This window comes from Temnothorax longispinosus, chromosome 11, assembly GCF_030848805.1.
Source record: "Temnothorax longispinosus isolate EJ_2023e chromosome 11, Tlon_JGU_v1, whole genome shotgun sequence".
Taxonomy (NCBI): Eukaryota; Metazoa; Arthropoda; class Insecta; order Hymenoptera; family Formicidae; genus Temnothorax; species Temnothorax longispinosus.
In genome coordinates this window covers 17254552-17268051 of record NC_092368.1, presented here as the reverse complement: position 1 = coordinate 17268051, position 13500 = coordinate 17254552, and the positions used below count along the sequence as shown (strand labels likewise).

Sequence of the window (13500 nt, the reverse complement as noted above, 5' to 3'; positions counted from 1 at the left end):
TATAAGTTTATTAACGTACAGAAAATAAATTTAACTAAAAATTCATATATGTTTATATTAATAGTTTAAAGAAAATCTGATTTTTTGAAAAATTTAAAAATAAACACGTCATAATGGTGTGTTTAAACAGTAGCGCGGAATATATAACCACTATCAAAATTCTTTATCCTCCTATTTATATTTTTAAATTAATTACAGGAATTTCATACATAATAATAATAAAGAGAAGGAGTAAATAAAGTTGCGAAACAATTAAACATATTATAGTTAATTTTGTGGTCTTTATTATTATTTTATTATACAACAGTAAGTAAAAATAGTTACAAAAAGACTTTTATTTGGAAGACTTTAAAGCCTTGTGTACACGATACTAGAAATCGGTCCGAGTTTCGGTTTAAGCCAATGAAACTTCTGGTTTTCTGTAAGAGCTGCAAGTTGCTTTAAGCCTTGTGTCCACGATGCTAGAACTGCAAGCTATAACTTTCTCAAATTTAAGTTTTTTTTTTTAATTCAAAAAGTACTAAAAATTGGCTTAGATTTTCTACATTAATTATGGATACCGCTTAATAAAAAAAAAATGTTAAAACCGAATTCAGCCAATAGAAGTTGACTATTTCGATAGTGCCCTAATGCCCGTATCACACTAGCAATTGGCGATTGCGTCTACGTTTGCGTTTACGTCTCTCGACCAATCAGAAAGTAGCTGCTGATTTTGCGATTCGCGATTTCCGTTCTGATTGGTCAAACGACGTAGACGTAAACGCAATTGCCAATCGCTAGTGTGATACGGGCATAACGCGCATACACGTTTAACCATCTAGATTCCATCTATGATCCACGGTGAAGTATATGGCACTTGGCGGTATTTCGCGGGAGGGTTAAATATCACGTGTGTACGTTTATTTATTTCGCGAATAATTATCAGAATCCGATGTGATTCTTTTTGTTAAGTCAGTTTTACAGCTAATGTGTCGACGATCACCGGACCACCGAGGCAATTACGAGTATGTCGCGAATATCGGAGAGAATCACCGGCATTCTGAAGCTAGCCGATAGCTCGAAACTGACCGATAAGAAGGTAACCACTCTGTTGCCGCTTTTATATGTTTTTATTTAGAAAAAACAGTCCTACTTGCAGACATCCGTTTCGTTAATCGACAAAGAGCTGCTATATTATTTAAGACGACAAACTTGATTTTCATAATACATACGGAATATTTCAATTCAGCTGTTCGTACAGAATTATATCAAATTTTCTAAGAGAGTTGGTTAAGGAATTTAATTAAAAACATGTTCTGTTAGTTTCAAGACAACCTGTATTTCTTATATATCGTCCTGTATTTCTTAATCCTGTCAACTTTCAGAAATGCGTAAACGAGCTATTAGATCTGTATCAAGATGATGATGCTATCAGGGAGATATGTCAGAATACAGAGAGGAAAGCTTCAGGAAGAGCCAACTGGTCCAGTATTATACACACCGCCCACAAGCTAGTTATCGATGTAAGAATTGTATCAAAATCTAGTATGGAATATGCATCTCCTAATATATTTTATATCATTTGTTTGTGATTTTTATTCACCTTTTGTCATTTAACTTGAACAATATCAATGTAGGAAGCAGAGAGACCCAGTAAAGAGACGGCTGCCAAGAACAATGAGAGACAACATCTCAATAATCTGGTTATCGACACAATTCGCCGTGCCAGTGAGAGGTCAGCTGAATTTCTGAGAGGCAGTGAAATAGTCGGTATAATATTGCAGATATTGGATTCTAAGGTCTACGATCATTATCAAGACACATATCTAAGAATATTGGTGAAATATATATTGCCTAAGAGTACAAATCACAGTAATATCACAACGGAACAATGGAGGGAACTGTTGACTGTTTGTACCAAGCTGTACAAAAAGCTCAAAAGTCACATCGTGTTAGACGCGTTGCAGATGATCATAGATCATTCTTTTTTGCACACCAATTTACTTCCGCATGTGAAGAATTTGCTGTTGTTTCTGGGTACGCTGGAACTTGGTTATTCTAAACTATTTTGCTAGTATATTTTTGTTAACGAATTCTATATCGTTCAGAATTAATGCAAAGTAAAATTATTTCACGTTCTAGAAAAGGTATTTGAAGATGTGAAGACAAACAATGAACAGTTGATAGAGTCTTTCTACAAACTGAGCAGCAGTGTATGCAGGCAAATTACAACGGAATGCAGAATCGCTCTCTGCAAGTTCAGCGAGAGCATATCAATGGATATCTTACGTTTGAACGGCTCTGAGGAAAAATATAGGCTGCTGTTGATCTTTCTGCAGATTCACCATCCAGAGGGTATATCCAAACATGACGATGGCGCTTATGCATTCGACTGGGACAAATGGAGGGATTTGCTGCGTAGCATGTATTTGCTTATCCAGGAAAATTGCAAATTGGACGTGCAGTGGCGCAGTTTTATTCAGTTTTCCACTGAAGGTACCATTTGTCAACACAAAACATAAATATATGTAGTTAACGTTTCACGTTAAAAAATTGCTTAAAAAATATCGATTATTTTATTGATTATATTTAGAAATTTTTAATCTAAATACTAGGATTTTTTGCAAAAAATACAACATAAATCAATTTTGAATAATTTAATTGCATAATGAGTAAACGAATAAGTTATTAATTTAACAAACGTGTTACATATTTTTTTGCAGTGATAAAACAGATAATAGATAACTCGGTAAATTTATCTCTCGATGGCTGTTATTCTCAATCGGCCAAACGCAGACGAACGATGAACAGAATTGAAAATGTTATCGATTTGCTAACGGAAAGCAGCCCCGAAGAAGTGTGGTCGTTATTAAGGATTCTGACAGAAACACTAAGAAAATATCCACAGTGCTTGAGGTCGCAAGATTTCGCGCCCTTGTTGCAACGCTTAACGGAACTTGCTCTATCTCGAGACGAATCTGTCATGAACATTTTGTACAAACTTGCCTCTGTTCTCATGGAGAACGAGATGTCTAATGGAGAGGAAATACAGGACGCCACAATTCACTGGAGTAAAATCTGGGACATGCTACTTAGGTGCGTGCTAATTCAAATTTCAATATTAATTTTTTTGAAAATTATTTTAAAATAATAAATTTTCCTTTAAAGAACTTTCTACTTTTTAGTATATTAAAACTTACGAAAAGATTATGTATTATCTGTAAATAACTGTTTTTAGCCATGTAACATTTATTTCCAACGTTTACATCAATTGTTGGGTTTTATAAATAGACTTGATATCAATGTCGCAATTAATATTATATCCTTGCAGATCTCTAGGAGCGAACCAAAACGAGGAGTCGGGTCATTCGTTAGTTCGCTGCTTCATAAAGTACAATAGGATACCAAATGCGAACGCTCTCCTCAGGTTGTACCTGACCAAAACGATCCGCTGGTCGCCGAATAGCGTGCACACGTTGCGACAGCTGTGCGAGCGTGTCTCCCTGCCGGTGGACGCGACCACGTCGGTGCTGGACTCGTCGCCCATGACAATGACGGCGCCGATCTGTGACAGGACGCGCCTCCTGGAGTGGCTGCTGAATATGCCATGGCAGAAGCTGGCGGCGCGACTGTCCATCGAGACTATCGAAGACATCTGCGAGCTGTCGGTGAACCTCGTTCTGAGCTCTCGTTACAGACAAAATACCAGGACGGAGCAGAAATTCTCGCAGAGCCGCGAGAAAACGCGCGCGATCTCTTTCGTGCCACAACAGGACATCCATTCGACAGATCTCCCGCAACTCTGTCACGCGTCTTTGACATTTAAGGTGACATTGTCGGCGAGTTCGAAGAACAAGCACGTCGAACAGGATTCCGGGGTGGTGCTTGACACTGGAAGTCCTGTCTCCTACATACACGAGGTGCTCAACTTCTTAAAAAGGCGGATACATGATGTTATTCAAGAGAATGAAAATAAAAATATATCAGAAGTCCATGTCATACTGATGAAGCTCGCCTTCCTGACGAGACTCCTGTCCGCTCTGAAGCAGCTGGGCATTCTTACGACGAAAGATGCCGTCGGCTACTATCCACTGATTGATGCGATGGAAAAACAACTGAAAACCAGCTTCGAAATGCTGACGAAAATCGATTGGGCCAGGTATTGCATACGAGCATAACAGAACGAAAGAAGTTCTTTAGTTTCTCTTTTTTTTTTAGAAGTGATTGAAGGAAACATTTGATGCTTTTGTGCTTTTTTTGTAGTTATGCTATTAGCAGAACTGCAACTTTCATTGCAGAACTTAAACTTTTATTGTTCTTTGCTCACTATTTCCAGCTCTAAATTCTTACAAACGTGTGCATGCGTTCGATACATTAAATATTTCTTTGCAGGTACAAATACATTTACTGGCTTAGCGTAACTAGAGCATTGAAGATGCTCTATGGAACAACCTACGACACAGAAATCGCTAAGATAATCGTATTGGCATCTACAATGGACATGATAAAAAACATATTCGATCTCCTGAATCAAGACGACAAATGCGATCATTACGAGGACCATAACGCTTTTCAGGTAAACTAGGCAAGAAAACTAAGAGATTCTCGTATAACGAAGAAATTGATTTTAATGAGCGACTTCATCCTACCTTTTCAGGAAAGACGTAAGCGTTCCGATATGTGTCTGGAAACATCGGATTCGAAGCCCCTTCCACGCGAAGGTACGGTTCGTCTGCAGGTAGTGGAGGCTCTGTCGTCTTTTTGCGCTCTGCACGTCGACACGGACTGTAACAAGACGTTGCAGAAAAAGATAATGCATAACCTGCTGACCCTGCAGCAGGACTTTACGAGCTACGTGGACTCCAGGATGTCGCTGACGATCCTCGAGTCGCTCGTTGCGCGCGACCACGGCGAGATTCAGCGCGAGTGCGAAAATGAGCCATTGAATCTTTTGCTAGACATGAGCCAGAAGGGTTGCAAGGATGAGGAATTGTTGCGATGGCTGTTGAATCTACTGCCAGACTTTTTTGAATATGCGATCGAGCATGGTTATTCGCCTGAAAGGATCATCCACACGCTCGAGCAGATTCACAAGCGTATTTATAAGAGAAACTGTAGTATTCTCGTGCACACAAGCTACATGAAGTGCGCATGTAGCTGCGTGCGGATCGATCAGGATTTCTCGTGGAGTCAAGTTGGTGTTGGCGACGACGACAACGTTCTGACGATACTGGACAGTATTCTCAGTTATATCGGTGATGCGCTCTTTGTGCTCCGTTCGCAAGCAGTGCGATGCCTGCAGGAGCTCCTGTCCTTCAGAAACATCGCTCATAAATGGAAGGAACGGATTTTCGTCAAAGTGGAGGAAACAGTATTCAAGTTGCTCGACGAGACGGCCCAACAATCGAGTTCTAATGTACAAAAGTATGAACATTAAAATATGATACAAGAAGATACTAATATCTGACACTAAAATAAATTAGCAATATTTTTTATAAATTGTTTTTATAAAAACTTGTAATATTCATTTTTATAGCAATACTTGTGTGTACATGGTTCAGAATAATATGCAACAATGTCGCTGCGAGTACCAGCACTTGTAATTCCTTTTTTGTTTGTATCCATGAAATAGCGACGATCTCGTGGAGAGTCAACTGCGGGATGAAAGAGAAACCAGGACGGCTACTGCGTTGATCGCGATGGCCTCCGTAGCGTGCGCCAGCGGGATTCTTCAAGGTCGCGCCCTATTTTCGATATTGCGACTGACGACGGAGAAGAAGGTGAATGTGCAGACGGTGCGGAAGATCCTCTTGGCGGCGGCGCAGCACACGACGACATACGTGTCGCTCATTGAGGATAATTTGAACTATCTGCTGACTTCCTGGATCAAGCATTATCCATTGCAGAGCTTTCCATGGACGCTTGCGGGTAAGAACGCGTCAAATAGCGGTTTTATAAAAAAAAATCAGTTATTTACCGACTTAATATTATGAAAATTTTTGATATTTGGCATCCATTAATATAATTAAGGATTTTTTAAGGACTTTTATTAATATACGGTCCTATAGGTTTTATAAGATTAAAGAAAAAATATTTTATACATATACAATGTATAATATAAACCCAGTATTTGATCTAATACTGCGAATTATTTCAATATTTAGTCCTTGATGTAAGCTCGCTAAATTGAGGATCGAACTCTTATTATTGTCAACAGGATGCGAGACTATCGACGAGTTCTTTAAAAAGAATGTCAACTGCATTGTCCCAGTTCTATTGCGCACTTCGAACATCAACGAAGCCATGTCTTTTTGCACAAATACCGGTGTGGCCTTCAACAAGATCTTCGAAGATGTCTTTCCGTCCTGCTTCGTGTGGCTGATATCACGCGCTATTAAATCCGATAGTGAAGCCGTCGATATAATATGCAAGTTGATGAACAACACCGACGAGTTTGCAGACACGCCCAAATTCAGACAACTATTCTGTTCTCGTCTGCAGGACGTTCTCGTAGAACTGATACGTCGGCTGCACGACGAGAAAGACTTTAGACGCGTTCTCTCGATTTCGTCCACGCACTTCCCGGCGATGGATCCGCCGCATTTCTTACGAGATGTTCTGGATCTGTGCTTTGATTATCTAGAACTGCACACCTTACTAAACACGTGCACGCTGGTCGACCAACAACCAGCGACGCTGCAAAAAACGCTGTTGCAGCTTGCGATCGCCATACACTCGTCACGCTCTCGCGAGGGTAAGCTCAAGCGACTGCATCAGTACATATACTTTTGCTCACGGTTGACGCTTGATCTCGCGAAACCCGTTTTTGACGAGATGGCCGCGTTCCTGATCCGGGATGTGTGCTACAGCTTGTTGCATCTAACCAGGAACCGTAGTGACGGCGACGAGACGTTCATCGCAGCATGTTGCAAATTCCTAGATCTGTTCCTAAGACAAGCGTTGCCCGCGAGAGCCGCGGAGATCCGAGACGTTCTCCGGTTCATCGTGGCGAACCTGATTGGCCTGGCACAATCAAAAATGAGCAACGTCAACGAGATTGCCGTGAGTCTACTTAGATTTCTTGTGGTGGAGCAAAGAGACGTGCTACGAGAGGCCATCGCGAAACTCGGCTCGTTCCCGAATCACGAAGTCTTCCGGGATGCGAGGGAAGCTTACGACACCGCCAGATTGGAAAACGGATCTGCGTTGTGCCTCGAAGACGAGCTGGAGCGTTTCCTGGACGCTATGAGCGAGGAAAACGCCGAGTGCACGCTGGAAGATCTCGCGAATTTCACGCAGCAGCTGTCGACGAGGAAAAGTGAACTGCGGGAACTGCACCGAAAGTTGGAGAGGCCGTATCCTGAAGATAGTGCTAATATCCTGCATCGGTTGATATTTAGGTAAACATGTGTTTTATATTACAGTTAATATTGCATATAATTATTATTCGAATAATAATACTCGAATTATTATTACTCGAATAATTACTAGAATATTATTATTCGAATAATTATTATAAACTTGAATTACTATTGTATATAATTATTATTTAATCTCTTTTTCCTTGATATCTTTCTATTGTCATCTCACTTTTCATATTCTTTATTCTATCACACAATATTGTACATTTTTAAAAATTCAGACTCATCAAGCTGACGGAATCGCCTAATCCGCGCGTATCAATGGAGGCCACCAAATGCCTTGGCGAACTAGGCCCAATAGATTCCACAGTGGCTCTGCGACCGGCCGGAAGTCTCGTCCGGGAAGCAGACTACGCGATAGAGGCTCTGACCTATCGATCCGTCGCAATGTTAACGAGCTTTCTTGTGGAGAACTCAGTGGAACTTCGCAAGGTTTTTATCCTGATATAATTATATAATTAAATCTTATGTTATTTTGTACCCTTATTGCAATCATATTGGATTGTAATGTTATGAGCAAAAAAAATCCACATTTACATCAAAATATTTTCCTAATCTGTATTTTAATCGGTATTTAAGTATAGCATTTCTCTTAAATGTGATATTTCAAAAACACTAGACTAAGTAATATACTTTGATATTTGCTCAAGGTTAGCGCCGATGCCCTTTACGCGGTGCTATCGACCTCCTACGGTCAGAAACTATTTGACTCCAAGTACTCAAAGGACCTGTCGAATATCCTCGAGTGTGCACCTCTGAAGATTGACTACATCCGTCCGTTCGCTCGCGGCCGTTGCAGCAAGCAGACATCCTTCCGTGTGGACGCCGCAAGATTTCGTGTCATCATGAATCCAGAAAACGCGCTATGGACGGTCCAGAACAGCGAGAATTACGCCGAGTGGATTATCAACATCACCTGCAGTGTCGCCGAGTGCTTCCCAGACTCCTATTTGGAGAACTTCCTGTTGGTTTGTCGACTCAGCGTCGAATTCTGCGAGCTGATTCTCCCGAGAATCGTTTATCTCGTCATTCACAAAAACGACAGCTTCATCGATGCCATGTGCGACTGCGTTAATAAATTCTTCAGGTATTATTAATTTGTTATTATTTATAAGCACTTAAACGGAGGATCTAATATCGTGAGACGTTTATTTGGAACTTAACATAATCTAAATATTTTTGTAAAACTCTGCGAAGTATACCGGGAGCTTTATCGTCTTTCAAGTGACAATGTTATTTTAAAGAAGTTTTAAATGTTTCAAAAAGTAAAATTCGGTGCATTTAAAACTTCAAGATTTGATACCAATCATCAAATTATATCAATTGCTAGGCAACACTTTGCGATCAACGAGACGGAAACTACTGCATCGCCGATGTCGAAAGGCGACAGCTGCGATCAAAAGATCGTACGCCGCATGTTGGACGTGGTGAACCACGTGCGCGCCCAGCTGCCGGACGGCGCGATCTTAAGACTCGATTACGTCTACCTGGCCAGAGCGGCGCACAAGTGCTCCGCGTATTATACGGCCCTGTTATTCGCGCAACTCGCCTGCGGATTGATCTCGACGGATTACCCGGACTTCAGCAGTGACCCGAGGATCGACTACATCTACGAACGCCAGCCGGAGGTTGGCCGGGTGCTGCAAAACATTATGCTGGACACCTACCTGAACATTAGCGACCCAGACGCCAAATCCGGCGCCGGATGGTCGCATGTGCTTGATCACGACTCCCGTGTACAATACTATGCCCGTGTCAATCGCTGGGACGAGGTCATGCTCGCGCAGGACATCGAGTTGTCCAACCACAATCACTCGTCGCTGGCAAACGCCAGAACGGAGATGGCAAGCGCGCTACACCGTTCGGGACTGCAATTTCTCCAGTGGCAATTCCTGGGGGATAGTCCGGATGAGAAATTTAGGTGCATTACGTATTACAATTATATGCATTACAATTATATAAGAATTTGCAGACAGAAAGATGAAGTATGTGGTTGATTTGATAGATTGCGTATGAAAATTTATAAATAAATTTCTTCCTCTAGTTACGACTGCGCCTGGAGACTCAGCAAATGGGATCTGCCCGTCAACGAGGCCACTGTTGCCAATTATAACGATTTCCAATCTCAGCAGTTGCGACTGGAGTCACTGGAGAACGCGTTCCACATTCACCATTATAATGCCTTAAAGTGCTTCCACGAGAACGACCGGCGGGGCACGGATCGGGGGATCAAGTTTGGCCGCAAAAGCGTGATCCATGAGCTACGAGTGATCAGTCCGGAAAGTAGCAAAATTGTCAATCAAAAGCTGTCGCAGTTGCGGCTGCTGCGCGAGATCGAACAGTTGAGCTGGGCGGCTGACTCGCCGGAAACAAGATATTCCGAGATTTTGCAACGCTGGAACGAGCACGAGATCAGTCTGATCGGTCAATTCGACCACGTGGAGCCAATCCTATGGCAACGCATCACTATGTTCCGCATCCGCGAGTCCTTGTGGACAGATCCAAACGTGCAGGAGGCATTTTTTGCAACTTGCCTGGACCTGGTAAAGGTCGCGGAGGGTCAGGGCAATTTCTCGATGGCCACCCGAGCGCTGAGAACTCTTGAGTTGCATCAAAATCTGCCCATGAATCTGAAGAATCAACTACTCTACCAGGAGTCGCTCTTGACATGGATGAATGGCGAGCAGATGATGGCGCGTCATCTGTTACGGAGCCTAATCGAGAAGAAGAATCCGAAGCCAAGCCTGAGAGCCAAGGCTCTGCGAGTCTATGGTGATTGGATGGCGGAAACCAAGTCGGAGAATCCTCAGGCAGTGATACAGAAGTATTATCTAGCATCCATTGAGATCAGCGAAGCTATCGACGAGCAATCGCCCGATGTTATCAGAAACTTGCACGACACACAGGTGGGAGAATAAAATGTTCTAACGTAAAGTGAATTAATTGAGAAGTTGCGTATGTAACAATAGCATAAGTCGACTTATATCATTACTATATAAACTTTATTTTCTTTACATAAAGCATTTTATATTACTTTCTTTTATACTAAATATTATAATTATTTACGAAGAAAAAAATTACCCTTTTGCTCTTTTGTTTTAAGTTACTTAAATTTTGAGCATTATTTTTGTTGTGTGAGTTATTTATTATTGCAATCAACTTTTCAATTGATTAAATTAACTTGTCAGTAAAAAAGAATTTTCTCGGTGTCTTTTATATACTTTTTTCGTCATAGGTTGCACTGGCGCGCTTTGCCGATGAGCAATACCAACAGATCAGCACGTACATGAACTCCCCAACATACAAGGCACTGAAAGAATACGCTCGTAGCAATACGGATAAAGTGGACCATGCGCAAATGATGAGGAATCAGGACCTTAAACGCGCCGTGATAATCAGCCAGAAGCAATCGACGAACGACGCGGCCGAGTTGAAGAACATCGAGCAGGAAAAGCGTAACTATCTCGCACAGGCTTTAAAGTATTATCTAAAGACGCTGCGCAGCAGCGAGGAACACAATCTATTAATCTTCCGACTGGTGGCACTCTGGCTCGACAACATGTACGATGATGAAGTGAACGAAGAACTGCTAGACGAGCTAGACATCATTCCGTCGTTCAAGTTCGTGCCGCTGGTGCCACAATTGGCCGCTCATATAAGCAACGATGTCAGGCAGCAACGTAGCTTCTCCGCGCGAATCTTCCGGATTCTCGAACGGTGCGCCCTAGAGCATCCGTATCACACGCTGCCTGTGGTGCTGGCGCTGAAGAATCTGCACAGCGACGACGAATATGACCCGAGTTCAACAGTCACGAAGAAGGAAGAGCGTCGCGTGCTAGGTGCTAAAAGGCTCCTCAGCCGATTGACCGATTCCTCTGTGCGAACAATCGTTCGTGAAATGGAAAGTCTATCGCGGGCACTAGTGAGTTTTGCCTATTGGCAACCCAAGGGTAGATGCTATACCAACAAAGGCTACCCAATACCGCGGGATCAGCCAATATCCAAGGTATTTTTTTCGTCGTTACTCCGATAGCTATCTGGAAAGAATAATCATAAATCGCGAAATCTGATTCTAAGGTTAATTAATCTATTTTGCAGATCAAAAACTTGAACAACGTTCTCCTACCGACCCTGAGTTTACCTGTGAGACCATCGGGAAATTACGACGACGTAATCGGCGTAAGATCGTATCAGGAGTCCTGCGAATTCGTCGGCGGTGTGACCGCGCCCAAGAAGATCATCTGCGTCGGCACCGACGGCGTGCAGCGCCGGCAGTTGGTCAAAGGCAAGGACGACCTACGGCAGGACGCAGTGATGCAGCAGGTATTCACCGTGATAAACACGCTGCTGCGCACGTGTAAGGAGACGCAACGACGGAATCTACGTATCAGAACGTACAAAGTGGTGCCGCTGACGCAGAGATCGGGCGTGCTAGAATGGTGCGACAACACGGTGCCCATCACGGCGGCTCTGGTAGGTAGCTCGAGCACGCCCGGGATGCACAAGAAGTATTATCCGCGGGACTTGACTGCAGAAGCAGCCAGAGACAAGTTGAAGAATGCCGCACAAGAATCGAACGAGGTAAATAATAACTAAAAATCTTTCCGTTATTCTCAATTGTTAACAGACTGTTTTCAAGGCGTAAATTTTATTACAATATATTTTAACAAAATAATTCCTTAAGTTTTATTTATTTATTTAATTTAACATTTGAAAATTTAATATTTTTAGAAGACTAAATTGTATTGACTTTTTAACAATTCTGATATTAATCATCTTTCTTCAAAGAAAGCATGAACAATATTTTAATTAAGAACAGTATTTAAATTAAATATAGTTTTTTTAAGAACAGTATTTGAATAAAAATGTTTTCCGTTACAATTACAGAACAAAATTGAATTTTTAGATCAAGATCGTTCGAGATTTCGTTTTCAAACCTTTTATCTTTTATCTTCTATTGTCTTTCGGTTTGCCTAGGTGAAACTGAAGGTCTTTCTCGAGTGCTGCAAACGTATGAGGCCGGCGTTTCATCACTTCTTTGTAGAGAAGTATCGATCGCCCGAGACCTGGGTCGAGAGGACTCTTACATACACGCGCAGCGTCGCCACCACATCTATCGCGGGTTACATTCTGGGTCTTGGCGACCGACATCTGAGTAATATTCTCATCGACGAGCGCACCGCCGAGGTGGTGCACATCGATTTTGGCGTAGCTTTCGAGCAGGGCAAGGTCCTGCCCCTTCCCGAGACAATTCCTTTCAGGTAAGTCATCATATACTAAATCATTTTGCCTGCGAAACTATATGTATATATAGGAATTTTTTTAATATTAGATTTTTATTATACTTAGCAAATATTCTCGAAACCTTTGTAATCTTTTTTCAATCGTTGTTGTCTACTTTATCGTAGGCTAACCAGGGACATCGAGGTTGCCATGGGCGCCTCTGGCATCGAGGGCACCATGAGGCGCAGTTGCGAAGTGACCATGACAATGCTGCGCGATCAGAGGCAGATTATCATCACGCTCCTTCAAGTTCTGCTATACGATCCGCTCTTCACGTGGGCAATCACGCCGGAGAAAGCCTGCAAGATGCAGAGCGACGTCGTAAGGGGTTTGTCGGAGAACAGTGGCCGAGGTGAGAAAAATTAATCGAGACAAAACGATGAGTTTGAGCCCAAGTTGAGTAAGACTATCCTGATTAATTATGACTGACGTCCTAATCCGCTAAATTTTCACCTTCTTTAGCGCCTGTGGAAACCAACAAGATCGCCAAGAGGGCTCTTTTGAGGCTCGAACAGAAACTGAAGGGCACCGAGGACGGTCTGGTGTCCAGCGTTTCCGGACAGGTCGAGAGACTCCTGCAGGAAGCGCGAGACCCCGCGAATCTGTGCCGAGTTTACTGTGGCTGGCAGCCATACTTGTGAATACCAGTAAATAGTTTTATATCCGCGACGAATACTCGTAGAATAAGTTTTGTATGTTGCTTAATGGTGTAATGTACATTTCGAAGTGTCCTTTTTATACTTGTTGAAGTAAAGTTTTATCAACATTCCAAACTCCCGTCGTTTCGTGATCCCCATTCGTATTAATGGCGCCTCGG

At 42.3% G+C, this 13500-nt stretch overlaps 1 protein-coding gene across 1 annotated transcript; it reads left to right on the top strand.

Moving 5' to 3' along the window:
* The first annotated feature begins 822 nt into the window (after positions 1-822).
* Positions 823-13456, top strand: Tefu (Serine/threonine-protein kinase tefu). The gene is made up of 19 exons (XM_071794306.1): positions 823-1078; positions 1365-1502; positions 1617-2016; positions 2122-2475; positions 2703-3075; positions 3311-4138; positions 4372-4555; positions 4637-5403; positions 5612-5907; positions 6197-7379; positions 7622-7832; positions 8051-8487; positions 8731-9321; positions 9445-10306; positions 10636-11406; positions 11499-11981; positions 12378-12661; positions 12809-13035; positions 13146-13456. Exons 1-19 carry the CDS (start codon positions 1007-1009, stop codon positions 13322-13324), a joined length of 8640 nt encoding a protein of 2879 aa, XP_071650407.1. The 5' UTR covers positions 823-1006; the 3' UTR covers positions 13325-13456.
* Positions 13457-13500: the final 44 nt, after the last annotated feature.